The sequence below is a fragment of the Oncorhynchus keta genome, chromosome 26 (assembly GCF_023373465.1).
Source record: "Oncorhynchus keta strain PuntledgeMale-10-30-2019 chromosome 26, Oket_V2, whole genome shotgun sequence".
In the NCBI taxonomy this organism is placed as follows: domain Eukaryota; kingdom Metazoa; phylum Chordata; class Actinopteri; order Salmoniformes; family Salmonidae; genus Oncorhynchus; species Oncorhynchus keta.
In genome coordinates, this window is record NC_068446.1 from 18,264,488 (window position 1) to 18,283,620 (window position 19,133).

The window sequence follows — 19,133 nt, forward strand, 5'->3', positions numbered from 1 at the left end:
AAGAGCAGTTTTAAATGCCACAGGGTTGAATTGAAGATAAGACGAGGACCTTTGATTCCAGTCTTTATCGCCTTGTTAGCTTTCCTTGCCAGTCAGATATAAACTTTAAGCCATATAATCTAAACATTCCCACATCAGGGGTGGTTAGGGGGTGTGTTCTCCTGGATTAGTGAGCAAAAGCTGAAGAACATACGCACATCCAGGTACTTTTTTTGTATGTGCTGGAGTTATGGTTGAATTCATAAAAATAACAAGGAAAACGCTGCTGTTCATGCTCCCAGGTGGTTTTATTGTTACAAGGTTTCGACCCTTAGGTCTTTATGAGCGCCCATGTGTCTGTACGAGCAGCTATGTGTGTATCTATGTCCGTGTGTGTGGAACTATACTAGAATAGTACACTTTTTTGTTGTTGTCGACATACTGTGTACATGTTGTTAGTCCCCACAAGATGAAATGCTATTTCTAGGGGGTTTAGGGTTAAGGGTACAATTAGTGTTAGAATTAGGTTTAGGGTTAGGAGCTAAGCTTAGTTTTCTGGGTTAGAGTTTGGAGCTAGGGTTAGGTTTAGGGTTAAGGTTTTCGGGTTAAGGTTAGGGGTTAAAATCCTCCCTGGATTTTGTGTTAAAAGCTCTACAACAAAGCTTTCTTAGTGTCCAACAAGCTTTCTCTGCCCTTAACCTTGTTCTGAACATCTCCAAAACAAAGGTCATATGGTTTGGTAAGAAGAATGCCCCTCTCACCACAGGTGTGATTACTACCTCTAGAGCTTGAGGTAGTCACCTCCTACAAGTACTTGGGAGTATGGCTAGACGGTACACTGTCCTTCTCTCAGCACATATCAAAGCTGCAGGCTAAAGTTAAATCTAGACTTGGTTTCCTCTATCGTAATCGCTCCTCTTTCACCCCAGCTGCCAAACTAACCCTGATTCAGATGACCATCCTACCCATGCTAGGTTACGGAGACGTCATTTATAAATCGGCAGGTAAGGGTGCTCTCGAGTGGCTAGATGTTCTTTACCATTCGGCCATCAGATTTGCCACCAATGGTCCTTATAGGACACTGCACTCTATGCTCCTCTGTAAACTGGTCATCCCTGTATACCTGTCGCAAGACCCACTGGTTGATGCTTATTTATAAAACTCTCTTAGGCCTCACTCCCGTCTATCTGAGATAGCTATTGCAGCCCTCATCATTTACATTACATTTACATTTAAGTCATTTAGCAGACGCTCTTATCCAGAGCGACTTACAAATTGGTGCATTCACCTTATGACATCCAGTGGAACAGCCACTTTACAATAGTGCATCTAAATCTTTTAAGGGGGGTGAGAAGGATTACTTTATCCTATCCTAGGTATTCCTTAAAGAGGTGGGGTTTCAGGTGTCTCCGGAAGGTCATCCTCCACATACAACACCCGTTCTGCCAGTCACATTCTGTTAAAGGTCCCAAAAGCACACACATCCCTGGGTCGCTTGTCTTTTCAGTTCGCTGCAGCTAGCGACTGGAACGAGCTGCAACAAACACTGAAACTGGACAGTTTTATCTCCGTCCATTCAAAGACTCAATCATGGACACTCTTACTGACAGTTGTGGCTGCTTTGCGTGATGTATTGTTGACTCTAACTTCTTGCCCTTTATGCTGTTGCCTGTGGCCAATAATGTTTGTACCCTGTTTTGTGCTGCTACCATGCTGTTGTCATGTTGTGTTGCTACCATGCTGTGTTGTCATGCGTTGCTGCCATGCTATGTTGTTGTCTTAGGTCTCTCTTTATGCAATGTTGTGTTCTCTCAATGTGATGTGTGTTTTGTCCTATATTTTTATTTAATACGTTTTATCTGTCATCCCAGCCCCCGTCCCCGCAGGAGGCCTTTTGGTAGGCCGTCATTGTAAGTAAGAATTTGTTCTTAACTGACTTGCCTAGTTAAATAAAGGTTAAATAAATGGGGAAACTAGGATTTTGAATGGGACTGAATTGTGTCCCCCCACAAGGTTAGTTATACAAGACTGTGTTTGTGTGTGTGTTAGTGGGAGGTCCTGTGATGAACTGAAGTGGGTTAGAGTTACCAGGCTACTCTACACCACTGTGAAGACAAACACTTTCTGGGCTCTCTGAGTATCCCTTTCAGGGCTATAAGTAGCAACCAGTGTGGGATTTCACTCAGTGTGTGTTGCTGCACAGGGGCATTGTGGGAAATGATACAGTAAACTCCATATCATCATCTCTGGCAGCTGCGTGAGTTTGAGTAGTGTGTTATGCTAAAAGCATCAGCAACTACATCCATCTATCCTTCGTGATTCAAATACTATACTGTATGTTGACTGTTCACTCGTGACCATGTAAATCCTATCAAAATGTCCACCTTTACCAAGACCTCAGCCAAATCATAATCTGTCCTCATATCCAATCCACCACATCAGTGGTATAAATCAATCATAGAATCAGTGTTACCTTATCATTTATTAACAATGGTGCAATTTAGAAAAACAAAGGCCTTAACAGAACAGTGCACCAACAGGATGTCAACAGTGTGCCAGTCTGTTGAACCAGACTGCTGACTGAGCCAACCCAGAGAGTCTACTGGACTCCGCCTCTGTGTTTTTAGCGTGTGTTATTGAGTAAACTGATGAGCTTCTCCAGCCTATTTATCTCTGACTGTCAGACTGTTCCTCACTCCCTCTGTGGAAGTGCTGAGTGTCATTGTACTGTGGCACTGATATCCTATTTCCCCACAACGTGCTCTGCTCTCCCAGCATCAGGACCTGTCCTGCACTGCTTCTGCTCTGTTTCGCTAGCCGGCCCCATACTGCACTCACTGCCTCTGGCGTGCTCACACACTCATGCGTGAAACTGTAAAGGACAAGTTTTCTGCAGAGTAGAACACTCAGCAGCACTCCACACGTCTACTCGAGCTGGCCGACTCCCAGGTTATGTCTATGAATGGTCCACATAAAACATCTTGTACACAGTAAAGGTATTACTACTAATATTCTGCTCCCAACACATACCGACATTTTGAACTACAGCGCAACATTACATTAGACTGTCTGTGAATGGAGAAAGGAAATGCTTAAAGCCCGAGCATAAAGTGGAGAGATGTGGGCCGTGTATTGATTTACCAAGGCCTGAACCATAGTCAACTAAAACGATCCTATTGATCCAGTTTTGTTATTTACCGTAGCTCGTATATCAAACAATCTACTGCCATTCACTGCTCGCTGTCCCGATTCATGTTGTTTTCATCCCTTTTTGTTTTTGTCCTGACAATTCAATCAATTCAGAATGTATCAGTTCACCACGGTAAATATCAATAGGAGATAAAAGAGCAGCTCTTCGAGCGAGAGCATAAGTGCAGAGAACACATAGGGTCAAAGCAGAGGCCTTAGCACATCACACACATCTAAGACAGGCCTATGTAAAGCTTTTGATGTCAGTTACTGTACTGAATAAATCATCACACCATGCCTTTCTTAAAGAGACACTTAAAGAGAGCTCTAAATGTAATCCAACAAAGGCCTCGTTGTAATCCTGACGTTATCGTTCATTCTCGTCTAAGTCCTGTCTCTTTAAGGCTGTGTCTAAAATCACTCTTGTTTTCCTTATTTACCTGGGCTTTCGGATACGGTTACCTCTAAATGAGTTTCACTGGCGTCCGTAGCCATGGTAACGGCACAGCTTGTCTGCGGTGAGAGAAAAAGGGAGTGAACATGGGGGTTGTAGTTGTCTTTAGTGGGAGAGTCCCTTGTCAGGAAAGAGAAAGAGAAAATGCTGTGGACAGAGCAGCACTCACTGAGTGAAGGGAGAAACATGAGAGTTCACGCAAAGGGCGCACTTTGAATGGCACACTTGTCCCTTGCTCTCCTCTATCGAGCTATGCTCCTCTCTCCCCTCTTTCGGAGAGTCCCTTGGTGACTAGCTTGTTAATGGCAAGGGGAACCGCTCAGAGACCACTGTGCTCCACACATTTTGTGTACAAACATCACTGCTATTATGAAGCCAAACACACACCCAAGATAGCTGGAAAAAGTTTTCGCAATTATATGACACTAACACACCTTTCAAATGACACCTAACGCACCTTTCAAATCAATATAATCCCAACTGAACAAAATCACAGGATACTCACAGTATCATTTCCCTCTGCCTCTCCTCCTCCCCCTCCTCCTCTCCTCCTCCTCCTCCTCCCCTCCTCTCCTCCTCCTGTCCTCCTCCCCTCCTCCCCTCCTCCCTCCTCCCCTCCTCCTCCCCTCCCCTCCCCTCCCTCCCCTCCTCCTCCTCCTCCCTCCCTCCCCTCCTCTCCTCCCTCCCCCTCCTCCCTCCCCTCTCCTCCTCCCCTCCTCTCCTCCCCCTCCTCTCCTCCCCCCCTCCCCCCTCCTCCCTCCTCCCCTCCTCCCCCTCCTCCTCCCTCCTCCCTCCTCCCCCTCCTCTCCCTCCTCTCCTCCTCCCCTCCCCTCCTCTCCTCCTCCTCCTCCTCTCCTCCTCTCCTCGCCCCACTGCAGCTGTGAATAATGTGTTAACCCAGCAGGGAAGCACTCTGTTGCTCCAGACCTGCATTTGATTACAGACCCTCCACGTAAGCACAACGTGGATAATACTCGTCACACATGACTGCAGTGCTCCCTCAGATCAAAACCACATGGTACACCCACCAAGACCACCGCCACTTCTAACAGACACCATTTAACAAACATAATGTATGGACATGAAAGATGCTGGTGTTATCTTGCACCAGAGGATGGCTGCAACACCTCCATCATACACATAGCCCTCTGGCTGCAACACCTCCATCATACACATAGCTCTCTGGCTGCAACACCTCCATCATACACATAGCCCTCTGGCTGCAACACCTCCATCATACACATAGCTCTCTGGCTGCAACACCTCCATCATACACATAGCCCTCTGGCTGCAACACCTCCATCATACACATGGCTCTCTGGCTGCAACACCTCCATCATACACATGGCTCTCTGGCTGCAACACTTCCATCCTAAACACAGCGCTCTCTGGCTGCAACACCTCCATCATACACATGGCTCTCTGGCTGCAACACCTCCATCATACACATGGCTCTCTGGCTGCAACACTTCCATCCTAAACACAGCGCTCTCTGGCTGCAACACCTCCATCATACACATGGCTCTCTGGCTGCAACACCTCCATCATACACATAGCTCTCTGGCTGCAACACCTCCATCATACACATGGCTCTCTGGCTGCAACACCTCCATCATACACATAGCTCTCTGGCTGCAACACCTCCATCATACACATGGCTCTCTGGCTGCAACACCTCCATCATACACATAGCTCTCTGGCTGCAACACCTCCATCATACACATGGCTCTCTGGCTGCAACACCTCCATCATACACATGGCTCTCTGGCTGCAACACTTCCATCCTAAACACAGCGCTCTCTGGCTGCAACACCTCCATCATACACATGGCTCTCTGGCTGCAACACCTCCATCATACACATAGCTCTCTGGCTGCAACACCTCCATCATACACATGGCTCTCTGGCTGCAACACCTCCATCATACACATAGCTCTCTGGCTGCAACACCTCCATCATACACATAGCTCTCTGGCTGCAACACCTCCATCATATACCTGGCCCTCTGGCTGCAACACCTCCATCATACACATGGCTCTCTGGCTGCAACACCTCCATCATACACATAGCTCTCTGGCTGCAACACCTCCATCATACACATAGCTCTCTGGCTGCAACACCTCCATCATACACACGGCGCTCTTTGGCTGCAACACCTCCGTCATACACATAGCCCTCTGGCTAAAACACCTCCATCATACACATAGCTCTCTGGCTGCAACACCTCCATCATACACATAGCTCTCTGGCTGCAACAACTCCATCATACACATAGCTCTCTGGCTGCAACACCTCCATCATACACATAGCTCTCTGGCTGCAACACCTCCATCATACACATAGCTCTCTGGCTGCAACACCTCCATCATACACATAGCTCTCTGGCTGCAACACCTCCATCATACACATGGCTCTCTGGCTGCAACACCTCCATCATACACATGGCTCTCTGGCTGCAATACCTCCATCATACACATGGCTCTCTGGCTGCAACACCTCCATCATACACATAGCTCTCTGGCTGCAACACCTCCATCATACACATAGCAACACCTCCATCATACACATGGCTTTCTGGCTGCAACACCTCCATCATACACAGCCCTCTGGCTGCAACACCTCCATCATACACATAGCTCTCTGGCTGCAACACCTCCATCATACACATAGCTCTCTGGCTGCAATACCTCCATCATACACATGGCTCTCTGGCTGCAACACCTCCATCATACACATAGCCCTCTGGCTGCAACACCTCCATCATACACATAGCTCTCTGGCTGCAACACCTCCATCATACACATAGCTCTCTGGCTGCAATACCTCCATCATACACATGGCTCTCTGGCTGCAACACCTCCATCATACACATAGCTCTCTGGCTGCAACACCTCCATCATACACATGGCTCTCTGGCTGCAACACCTCCATCATACACATAGCTCTCTGGCTGCAACACCTCCATCATATACCTGGCCCTCTGGCTGCAACACCTCCATCATACACATAGCCCTCTGGCTGCAACACCTCCATCATACACATAGCTCTCTGGCTGCAACACCTCCATCATACACATGGCTCTCTGGCTGCAACACCTCCATCATACACATAGCCCTCTGGCTGCAACACCTCCATCATACACATAGCCTCTGGCTGCAACACCTCCATCATACACATAGCCCTCTGGCTGCAACACCTCCATCATACACATAGCCCTCTGGCTGCAACACCTCCATCATACACATAGCCCTCTGGCTGCAACACCTCCATCATACACATAGCTCTCTGGCTGCAACACCTCCATCATACACATAGCCCTCTGGCTGCAACACCTCCATCATACACATAGCCCTCTGGCTGCAACACCTCCATCATACACATAGCCCTCTGGCTGCAACACCTCCATCATACACATAGCCCTCTGGCTGCAACACCTCCATCATACACATGGCCCTCTGGCTGCAACACCTCTCATCCAACACCTGTCAGTCTCTAGACACCATCACCTTGTTGAGCCACAGATTTTCAGATGTACAGTGGAAACACACGGTGTGTAAAATTCGAAGCACTTGGGCCAGAAGCCTGGCATGGTGAGACAGTCCTGAGAAAGGGATGGGGAGAAATAGAGACAGACATATAAAGATGGGGGGGTAGAGATAGAGGGAGCGAGAGGGATAGAGACAGAGAGAGCACGAGGGAGAGAGAGAGAGAGAGAGAGGGGGAGGGATAGACAGAGAGTGAGATCAACAACGTGCTGTACTCTCTCTGCTACATGCTTCTCCTTTCTGAGGGTGACAGGGTCTGACAGAACCTCTCAGAAATGTCTCACCAAGAATGGCTCTTTGTCCTGACTGACGATAGTTAGGGCAGGACAAGGAGCCAGCAATCACGTGTGGAGATGTATAAGAGGGAATGTGTATATTGTGTGTATTGATGTGGGTGAGAGTATGCTATTGGTTGTAAGAGAGTAGTGACTGTGTTAGTGTATGCCGGTATTCATGTAATTGGTGTGGAAGTGTGTATGAGTGTTTGCATACGTGTACAGTATGTGCGTTGTTATGGATGTACAGTGCCTTCAGAAAATATTCATACCCCTTGACTTATTCCACATTTTATTGTGTTACAGCCTGAATTCAATGGATTAAATATATATTTTGTCCTCACCCATCTACACACAATACCCCATAATGACAATTTGAAAACATGTTTTTAGACATTTTGGCAAATTTATTGAAAATTAAATACAGAAATATCTCATTTACATAATGTGTCTTTCTGGGTAAGTCTCTAAGAGCTTTCCACACCTGAATTATGCAACATTTACCCATGATTCTTTTAAAAATTCTTCAAGCTCTGTCAAGTTGGTTGTTGATCATTGCAAGACAGACACATTCAAGTTTTGCCATAGATTTTCAAGTAGATTTAAGTCAAAACTGTAACTCAGTTACATTGTGTCTTCTTGGTAAACAACTCCAGTGTAGATTTGGCCTTGTGTTTTAGGTTATTGTTGTGCTGAAAAGGTGAATTCATCGCCCAGTGTCTGTTGGAAAGCAGACTGAACCAGGTTTTCCCCTATGATTTTGCCTGTGCTTAGCTCCATTCCGTTTCTTTTTTCGTCCTGACAAATTCTCCAGTACTTAATGATTACAAGCATACCCATAACATGATGCAGCCACCAATATGCTTGGAAATATGGATGGTGGTACTCAGTAACGTTTTGTATTGGATTTGTCCCAAATATAACACTGTGTGCTTTGCCATATTCTTTGCAGTATTACTTTAGTGCCTTGTTGCAAACAGGATGCATGTTTTGGAATATTTCAATTCTGTAAAGGCTTCCTTCTTTTCACTGTCATTTAGGTTAGTATTGTGGATAAACTAAAATGTTGCTGACCCAGCCTACATTTTCTCCTATCACAGCCATTAAACTCTGTAACGGTTTCACAGTCATTATTGGCCTCATGGTGAAATCCTTGATTTCATTCCTCTCCAGCAACTAAGTTAGGAAGGACGCTTGTATCTTTGCAGTGACTCAGTGTATTGATTCACCATCCAAAGTGTAATTAATAACTTCACCATGCTCAAACAGATATTCAATGTCTGCTTTTTACATGTTTTATCTACGCCCTTCTTTGCGAGGTATTGGAAAATCTCTCTGGTCTTTGTGGTTGAATCTGTGTTTGAAATCCACTGCTCGACTGAGGGACCTTACAGAGAATTGTATGTGTGGGGAACGGAGATTAGGTGGTCATCATGATAAACGCTATTATTGCACACAGAGTGAGTCCATGCAACTTATTATGTGGCTTGTTAAGATGTTTTATTTTTTTTACTCCTGAACTTAATTATGCTTGCTATAACAAAGGGGTTGAATACTTATTGACTCAATACATTTCAGTTTTCATTTTTTATTAATTTGTACAAATTTCAAAAAACATAATTCCACTTTGACATTACGGGATATTTTGTGTAGGCCAGTGACAAAACATTTGAAATGCAGGATGTAGAACAACAAAATGTGGAAAAAGTCAAGGGGTGTGAATACTTTCTGAAGGCACTGTATGTGACTGGGCATATTTTGGGTGTGTGAGTAGAAAAGCTTTAGCTAAGCTGACCATATGGGTGTATGTTGGGCATGTGTCTGCATGGCAATGTGTGTGTGTGTGTGTGTGTGTGTGTGTGTGTGTGTGTGTGTGTGTGTGTGTGTGTGTGTGTGTGTGTGTGTGTGTGTGTGTGTGTGTGTGTGTGTGCCTGTCTGTCTATACTGTGGTAGACAGACTTGAGAGCAGAGCTGCAGATGGGATGAGAGAAGCACGAGGAGCGGCCATGTGCTCTGCAGAAGCAGAGAGAGAGATGCCTTTGACAAGGGTACAGCTGCAACACAGTGTGACAGTGGCATAGCATCACAATGCTGTGTTGCAGTGGAGCTGCTGTGTAGCCACTGGAGAGCTCAACATCACTCCACTGTGACACAGCCCTGTGCAATGGCTTCATAGCACAGCTCATTGTCATAAGCACAGTGGGACAGCTAACAGCTAACTGCCATAGCTCAATGGCATAGCTCAGTGCCATGATAAATAGCGCAATGGGTTGGCTAAAGTGTCGTAGCTTGACAGCGTAAACAGCTTGTTGTCGAAGCAGACAGACGAGGTGGAACTGTGCAACCCTTTACCTATTTTAGCGGCACAACTTGACAGGGCTGCGCACCACTGCAGATAAACCTTAGGGAACATCGATCTGCCCTTCTGCACAATGTTTTACCCAGACCAGTGGTGTTGCTGCTGCTGCTTCCTCTCTCTGCGGCTTTGGGAGAAACAAAGGGAAATAAAATACAAACAGAAAGATAAACAGCAGCTTTGGGGTTGTTATTAAAAATATAGGATGGCGATCAGGTATGAAATGGAGGGCAACTAAAGGTATTTGAAGGTATGGATGAGGATGAGGGTTGGAGCCAAATTCCCTTACTTTAGCAGATACCTGTAGCCTCAAGGCAAGTTTTTAATTGGATTACAAATGTCCCTTATATTGAGGAAGCAAACCTAATAAGTAGTACTACATAGCAAGGTGGGCGTGGGGGACAAGGACATAGAATCCATAGATTCAGGTCAGGGCCTCTAGTTGGTTACAGAATATTGGTTGTTATTGACTAGAGTGCCAATAACGTCTGCAATGCATTACAACAGGGTTGTTATTGTCACATTTACCCCTCTCTTTGTCTCACTCTCTCTTCTCTCCATCCTCTGATGACAAATATCTTAAGTTTAGCAACCACAGGTTCCCATGGCAACAGAGTCTTGGCAAATCAGAACCGAAGGAGACGCCAAAGGGATCTACCACCACAAGAGGCTTGTCCCTCCTCACTCCAAGGAAGACTCAACTATCACCACTGCTTCCGTAACACATAGAAGCTGACGTCACAATGAGATCGGCAGGAACATGATGGCCAGATGATGTTCCCTGTCACCATACTGCAAGTCTTACCATATGCAAGAATATATCTTCTATAAAACCGAGAGCAACAACATCAGCTATAATATGACAGCAGGAGTTGGAGTGAAAAAGAGGATGATAGAAGGGATCAAACAGAAGATGGACCAAATTGAAGTCAAGATGTGAAGAGTAGCAGAAGACAGAGGAGACAAGATTGGATGGCGGGACAGAGCATAGAGATACACAAAGCAGTAGTCACATGACCAACAGGGTTACACTTACCCTACTGACCACTAGTGAGGTAATAGGCTTCCATCCTGTGCCATGCAATAACAAAAAAACTAAACAAATTGGCCTTTTCTCCCCCTCACACTTGCCATCTCACAATGGCACAGTGATGTGAGGCTGACACATCATGTGCAAACTGTTCATGTTACCTACTGAAGCATATTTGCATCCTATAAACTTGGACAATACAGTATAGCATTATTCATTTACCCATTTACCAGGAAGAAATGTAAAATGCTGTTCCAATCAAATATGATTGCATGTTTTTGGGTGATGAGCATTACACCAACCTGCTACAAGTTGAATTCCGTCAGGAGCAAGCTAACAGTAATTATATCATTCTACCATTGTGCTCCAGTACTACACATACAGGACATGTACTTTACAATTGACACAATGGATGTTTAAAGAGAAATAGTGTTTGTTACTGTGTAAGAATGCAGTCTTACCTTGCTGCTATTGTGTCTGTGTGCAGAGATACTGTATCTCTATGCGAGTGGTGTGTGTGCGCGTGGCCATTCAACCTGCCTGCTGTCACTGTGGAACTAGGGCATTACCTGGAGTCAGGTGTCGTTGCGCAGATGCAGTGAGGGCTTGAGTGTGTCCGTGTGTGTACCCCTTGCATGTGACCGTGTGTTTTTGTTTCCAAATGTTAAGACTGCAAGTGCACGCAGTGGCTATTTGTTGTGATTGTCAGCACATGGCATCTGCAGTATGTTTGCATGCATATAGAACTTTCTGTGGGACTGTGTGTAGACACGTTCATGTTTAAGTGGAGGTGTCTCTCTGAGGGAAGGGCGTGAGGAAGGGGTGGCCTGTCAGCCTGTGATAGGAGAGACGCTGGGTGTCCTGCTGTGTCAGTTGCAGCTGTGCCAGTTGCTGGGAGCCTAAGGAGGCACAAAGTGATACTTTGTTTCCTAGCCTGATCTGCCAGTGCAGGAGGAGAACAGTGGCATTTTGTCATTTCAACTGGCTGACGCACACAAAGCCGATCACTGTGAATGAACTGCAAATCTGTGTGTGTAACTGTGTGTGTGCCTATTATAATACATGTGATACAGTGGGTCTCGTGTTGTAGCAGTATCTCAGAGCACTTCCCTAATGTCAGGAGACCCATCTTGCAGTCTTGAGGAATGCAGTCTTTGTGGACTCCTTCATAGAGTAGTCTGGTGGAATTATGATGTTGTCAGAGGGTTCAAGTCACAAGAGTCACAAGATCAATTGTATAGGATTATAAACATCTGAGAGGGTTAGAAACCATTAGGTCTAAAGAGATATCATTGGATGATCATAAAATGATGAGGCTTTATTGGACTAAAATCCAAATGTTATATTAGGGTAAAGCTATACAAGTTTTATTGAGAAATACGTTGTATTGTAATCTGAGATCATGTACAGTAATCGCATCAGATAAAAAAATAATTGTATTTGGCTAGCAGACGACTAGCCATCACTATTTCAAAGTTAGAAGGGTCTCCTCCAGCAGCATAATGGGGTGTCGCGTTACAGCCTAATAGGCCTGTACGAGTCACCTATAAAGCCCCTCAGAGCATTGGCAGTATTATCACACTGCAGTCTCATAAGGATATGGTAATGTTGGGGCTTTACCAGCCTGGAGGCTGGCTTCATTACAGCAGTATAACACATCAAAGACTCACTACTCTCTGACTGGCTTTATTAATAGAAACTCCCACAAAACACACACACACACAGGGGAAATGTGAGGAGAAATAAGTCTAAATCATTTAACATTATACGAGCAGGGAGATTTATCAACAGCCTGCAGCGATGACTCTCAGTCATACAGTGGCAGCCATTGCTCGTATATCGTAAACTGTGGCTTTTAATTTGAATGCAAATGTGTATTGATCGGAATGAAATTCCTCCAGTATGATTGGCCTGTTAGATGGTGCTTTATGGAAAAACTGGTCCAATTCTTATTCAGGAATGTCATGTCCTGATGGATTGAACTATGTGGTGCTACAGGAATTGTGCGGTGTTTGAATAGTGTGATTGGATCGGATGCTGTGGTAAGAGGCTCATGGATAAAATGATTGTGAAAATGGACTAAAATCTATTACAGGAATGGCTCAGATCCATTTATGGAAGAGGAAGCCAGTACCGAATGCAGACAAAAACAACCCTTCATAGAGTAGTTTGTCGACAACGCTGGGAAAACAGGATGCATATCAATTCATTCCATTCATTCATTCCTAGAATTCCCTCAAGGATGCTTTCTCTGACTGCTATTTTAGCTTGAACTAAATCTGTGAAAATGCACTATCATACTGTACTTACAGGCCAGAGGGTCAAATTACAATTTGGACAGACCTGGGAAGGAATCAAGTGATTCAAGTGATTAAACATCACCGATTACACTGTGTGACACAGAGACATGTCCTCATCCTCCCAAAAAAAGATGCTGTTTGAGCACATTTCCATTTGTAATTTCTTACAGTATATCAACAATACTTGTTGCTACATGTAATCTCTCTCCCCATAGATTACAGGGAGCACACACTGTTTATATGGCAAAGCCAAATGTATAAACAAACAACATACCAATACGCTATGGTTTTGACCACGGATTTGATTTCTGTCTATAGCAAGAGACGACTTGACTAAGCTACTGTATCTGAGAAACCACAAAAACTTGTCAAAAGCGGAGGACCTTACACCGTGGCAAGGTACCAAATACCAATGCAGTATTTTATGTTCTTTCTAAAAAAATAAAAAATGTATCCCCTGCCCCATGAATTATTGACAGCGAAAGTGACGCTTTGGGAAATTGTTTCTCTAGTTCCCACTGCAAAGGGTAGAGTACAGACTACAGGGCTACAAAATGCAGCAACTCATTTTGATGACTCCAAACATTCAGTGCTACAGTAGGGAAGGAGCATCCATCTGTCTATGTGCCCACGTATCACCTACCCAACCATATACATCCATAGACTTTAAGCAGGGATATGATTATTTTTGCCAAACCACTTTGGTCTCATTTAAGACATGGAAGTAGGCACTCGGAGCTCATTTAGGGTTAGATGTATGAGCTATGAGATATGTAAACACTCTCAGAGGTCTATTGTCAACAATGCTCCCCATCTGGGAGACAAACAAGTCTGGGCAGTTAAAAAAAAAAAAAAAACGTCTACACATCAAGGCATGGGGCTTTACTGGATCTTCTTATTGCTCATTCTGCAATGAGTAAGCTAATGAGATACTCGAAAGAAGCCAACCATACCTGATATGTAGACAACGCAGCATCAGCCAACGGTATCTTTACTAGAGATAATAAACCTGAATGTTAATTTCCGGCTAAATTCATGGACTAAAATCGAAGGAAAATTGCAATACACAACGGTAAATGCTGCATTGAAGAACGAGGCCAACATCTTTGACTGAAACACCACAGATCCGTTGTTACAACGTTTGAGACAATGATTTCTGTTTTATACATTCCATCTAATATATGGGGATAAGGATCGAAACAATAGTGCGTGAAATGCATAATGGCATCTCTCGGGTCCATGGCAAAATAAGAAATGTCACAGGTAGGCCCTACGTCATGGAAGTGATGCAGGGATGGACCCAAGAGACCGTGGGGGGTCGGCAACATAGTAAAGATTTTCACTATAACAGAGGCGCTGCATTCTTGGTTATATATACATTGCTATAAGAAGGCGCATGTAAGCATGATATGGAGCACAAAGCATCTATCTTTTATGTAATATGTTATCACAAATATGCCAACTGTATATTGAGACAGTAGCCAACAAACGAAAGCTGTAGGATGAACATCCAATTGATGCAATCATCGAAAATATGATAATGAAAATGACACACAGCCAATTATCGGCGCAATTCGAGCCATGCCAAATATGTTCACGCATTTATAATGAAATAAAACAACATTGTCCATTTCCAGCACACAAACACATCTGTAAAGGATGGAGCAATCGTCAGCAGGTCAATGAAAACGAGAGGCTGTGACAAGGTCAGCAGACTATTGAAAAATAAAGACACCATTTATGACAAAGAAAATATGCCAGAATAAAGAACAAGCTCCACCACCTTATAAGTGATCTCGTTTCCCCCGCAAATCGGCCTTGAAGTTGCCGGCGGCGCCTTGTATCTCCAATCTAACAGCTCATCGACCCTCTTTGTGTTGCTGATGCTGCGGGTGCTCGCGACAGACAAGCACGCATGGCCAAGCGTACAGACCGCTCTGGTGAGAAATAGAGTCCCGCACAGTTGCACGCACGTGAGGGTGTGGCTGGCGGAGGCTGCGCTTGGCACAAGAATCACCCAACGTCCACAAGCGATCTCCTTCCTCAAGGCTACGATGCCACCCTCCTGTTTGTTAAAAATCGTTGCCTAGCCTAGGCCTATATAGTATATGTTCACACAATAGCTTTGGCTATTGATCTAGTATAAATAATGTCTGGATAGGCATAGTATATGTCTTTGATTTGATTCGGAGTGGAGGTGCTTGTTTGTCATTGACAGTCTTCACGGTCTGTCACAGTGAAGTGGCCTATCACATTTTGTCTGAAAATGATTACTATATTAGTATAGAAAATCTCACTTCAATTGGGCTAAAATTTGATGTGACGAATATGCGCTCTCTCTGTATTTATATATGGAGGACATACGTGACACCGTTATTGTTCGTTGGCTGTGGGGCAAGACTGGCTTCTTTGTGCATCTTGAGCCAGCCCTTGCAAAATGACCAATAAGTGGGTGCTTCCACAATTCACGAAGCATAAAGGCCTCCATAGTTGGAGACGATTCCAATGATTTAGCACCACCCTAAAAAAATACGCCTAAAATAATACAAAAATGTTACTTCTTTATCAGATCAATGTGCAAAACTGCTGTTGGAAAGACAGACATTCATAACGCAGTCATAAACTGAAAACTAGTTACAACTGTAGGTAGGCTGGACTTCCAGTAGGAGTCGGCATAGGATTCGTAAAGTCCTTCCCTGCTCCCTCCCAAACCCAGCGGGACAAAATATACTCCACAACTACAGTTCCCACAATCCCCACTGACGCTTTCTTCTTTTTACAGGAACAGGAATATTTTTGGTAGTAGCAGCCTACTTACTGAGAATACGATATTATGTGTACGTGGTAGTTTACACACTTTTTTTCTCCTCATAAAAACAATATATCACATATCCAACGGACATCATTCAGAGATCGATGATGCCTCCGCGAAACCAAGATTTCGGACTGAAAAAGCCTGGAGGGGCCAGGAGCGGGTCCGTGATAAACTTCAGAAAAACAGTGCATTCCGGCTCTTTACGCCGCAGCTCTGCTGTCTTGCCATCGGTGCTGACGTTCGCTGTGATCGTGGCGTCCGGGGGCCTTCTGCTCATGATAGAGAAAGGAATGCTGAATAGTATGGAGACACCACCACCTCTGGGATACAGCAAGAGGTCAGGCTACCTCAGACAAGCCCGAAATCTCGATCCAGCTGTGGACGCAGAATCGCAGGTAAATTGAAGCCACGGTGTGTAGATTCCCAGTGGCCCACCTCTCGATTTGGCTGGACATGTTTTGGAAGAATATGACGTTAAAATACCTTAGGCCGACAAATGTATTCATAACCAAATAACTAAAGGACTTATTACTCCATTAATGTTTTTGTCACAGGACACTTTGTGTAAACAAATAATGTAGGCTATAACTTCAAAGTAATTTTATTTATATAAAAGTACATGATGCCATCTCGTGATGAAATGTTAGGCCTTGCTTGAGCACTACAGATATTTAATAGAAATCAAGTGCCGTTTGCCCATGAACATTTAATGGGAAGCATTTGCTATATAATTTCCATTATCTTAGTGGTCTACTCTGATGGAATGCATATCATAACATGTTGTGTAGGTATTAGATTGACACGAGTGATATTGTACCATTATCTTAAATGTCTTACATGAACTCAGCAAACAAAAAGAAACATCCTCTCACTGTCAACTGTGTTTATTTTCAGCAAACTGAAATATTTGGGGGACAAACTGAACAAGTTTCAAAATCAAAAGTAACCCTGAGTCAGTATCTGGTGTGGCCACCAGCTGCATTAAGTACTGCAGTGTATCTCCTCCTCATGGACTGCACCAAATTTGCCAGCCAGTTCTTGCTGCGAGATGTTACCCCACTCTTCCACCAAGGCACCTGAAAGTTCCCGGACATTTCTGGGGGAGAATGGCCCTAGCCCCCAGCCTCCGATCCAACAGGTCCCAGACGTGCTCAATGGGATTGAGATCCGGGCTCTTTGCTGGCCATGGCAGAACACTGACATTCCGGTCTTGCAGGAAATCATGCACAGAATGAGCAGTATGGCTGGTGGCATTCTCATGCTGGAGGGTCATGTCAGGATGAGCCTGCAGGATGGGTACCACATGAGGAAGATGTCTTCCCTGTAACACATAGCGTTGAGATTGCCTGTGTAACGGATGTGAAACGGCTAGCTTAGTTAGCGGTGGTACGCGCTAAATAGCGTTTCAATCGGTGACATCACTTGCTCTGAGACCGTGAAGTAGTAGTTCCCCTTGTTCTGCAAGGGCCGCGGCTGTTGTGGAGCGATGGGTAATGATGCTTCGCGGGGTGACTGTTGTTGATGTGTGCAGAGGGTTCCTGGTTCGCGTCCGGGTATGGGCGAGGGGACGGTCTAAAGTTATACTGTTACATTAATGCTGTTGACCCGGATCACTGGTTGCTGCGGAAAAGGAGGTCAAAAGTTTGTAAGTCGCTCTGGATAAGAGCGTCTGCTAAATGACTTAAATGTAATGTAAATGTAAAAGGGGGGTGAGTGTAACGGATGTGAAACGGCTAGCTTAGTTAGCGGTGGTACAGGTGCATGTTCATGAATTGTTTATGGTTCATTGAACAAGCAGGGGAAACAGTGTTTAAACCCTTTACAATGAAGATCTGTGAAGTTATTTGGATTTTTACGAATTATCTTTGAAAGACATGGTCCTGAAAAAGGGATGTTTCTTTTTTTGCTGAGTTTAGTTTTAAAATTTCTTTTTTCTTTTACATCTCCCCCAAACCCCATTCAGATTCTCCAGGAGATCCGTAACCGCACCATCCGGACCATGTGTGGTCAGAAGAACATGCCTCACAATGTGTGGTCCCTGAGCCCCCTGCAGAGGAAAACCCTGCTGCAGCACATCCTGGTGAACGACGAGCACCGCTTCCTCTACTGCTACGTCCCCAAGGTGGCCTGCTCCAACTGGAAGAGGGTTCTGAAGGTCCTGAGTGGGGCTCTAGAGAACGTGGACGTCAACATCAAGATGAACCACAAGAGTGACCTGCTCTTCCTGTCCTCCCTGAAGCCTGAGGAGATCCGCTATAGGCTGAAACACTACTTCAAGTTCATGTTTGTCAGGGAACCTATGGAGCGCCTTCTCTCCGCTTACAGGAACAAGTTCGGGGAGATCAAGGCCTACCAGGAGAAGTACGGTGCCGAGATCATCAGGCGCTACAGAAAGGGCCATGCCAAGGATACAGCAGTGGCTGGGGATGATGTGACTTTTGCGGAGTTTGTGCGCTACCTGCTGGATGAGGATGTGGACCGCATGAATGAGCACTGGATGCCCATCTACAACCTGTGTCAGCCATGTGCCGTGTCCTATGACTTCATTGGCTCCTATGAGCATCTGGAGAGTGATGCGGACTATGTGCTACAGCGTATTAGTGCACCTCCACACGTCCACTTCCCTGAGCGACAGACGTGGTACAAGCCTGTCACCAAGGAGACGCTGCACTATTACCTATGCAGTCTGCCTCAGAAGCTTCTCAGGGAACTCCTGCCCAAGTATATTCTAGACTTTTCCCTGTTTACTTACCCCTTCCCCAACACAACCACTGAGTACTGCAGACATTAACTGCAAGATGGTATTTTATACTTGGAAATATTATTTTTCTACAGCATCTTGTTACACATTTGCCATGTCTTTTTTTATTTTGTATTATTCTGAGGGAACAAGCAGTATTTTGATATGTTACTTTTTACATTGTTGCACAATGTTACAGCATTGGGAAATATGAATTGTGTGTTTGAGTATATGCATAAAACCACTAAAACTCAACAGGAATTGTATTTTAGAAGGAAAGAGGATGTTACTGAATCAAATCAATTAAGACATTAAACTGTTACTGTCCAATTGCTCTAATTACTGTGCACTCCATTTGGGCTTCAACCAAACAATGACCCAACAAAGTATTACAGCCCCAATAACACATTTGTATTTTGTAAATACATTTTCCTCTACACTTTTATGGAAA

At 44.7% G+C, this 19,133-nt stretch overlaps 2 protein-coding genes across 3 annotated transcripts in view; one reads left to right on the forward strand and one right to left on the reverse strand.

The window, feature by feature from the left end:
• Window positions 1-15,135, reverse strand: part of cracd (capping protein inhibiting regulator of actin dynamics) — a 28,785-nt gene extending 13,650 nt beyond the window's left edge. The window contains exon 1 of one of the 2 annotated variants that reach the window (XM_035737166.2): window positions 14,911-15,135. Coding sequence is in view for 1 of the 2 variants with exons in the window: in XM_035737164.2 (XP_035593057.1) it covers window positions 9,794-9,854 (61 nt within the window). In the remaining variant the exon portion in view is untranslated. Of the gene's footprint in view, window positions 1-9,793; window positions 9,928-14,910 lie in introns of those variants that run through there. The other variant, XM_035737164.2, reaches the window with a different exon arrangement.
• A 761-nt stretch (window positions 15,136-15,896) lies between these two features.
• Window positions 15,897-18,948, forward strand: chst14 (carbohydrate (N-acetylgalactosamine 4-0) sulfotransferase 14). Its single transcript, XM_035737181.2, has 2 exons — window positions 15,897-16,337; window positions 17,906-18,948. The coding sequence occupies exons 1-2, from the start codon at window positions 16,044-16,046 to the stop codon at window positions 18,731-18,733; spliced, it is 1,122 nt and encodes a 373-aa protein (XP_035593074.1). The 5' UTR covers window positions 15,897-16,043; the 3' UTR covers window positions 18,734-18,948.
• The last annotated feature ends 185 nt before the right edge of the window (window positions 18,949-19,133 follow it).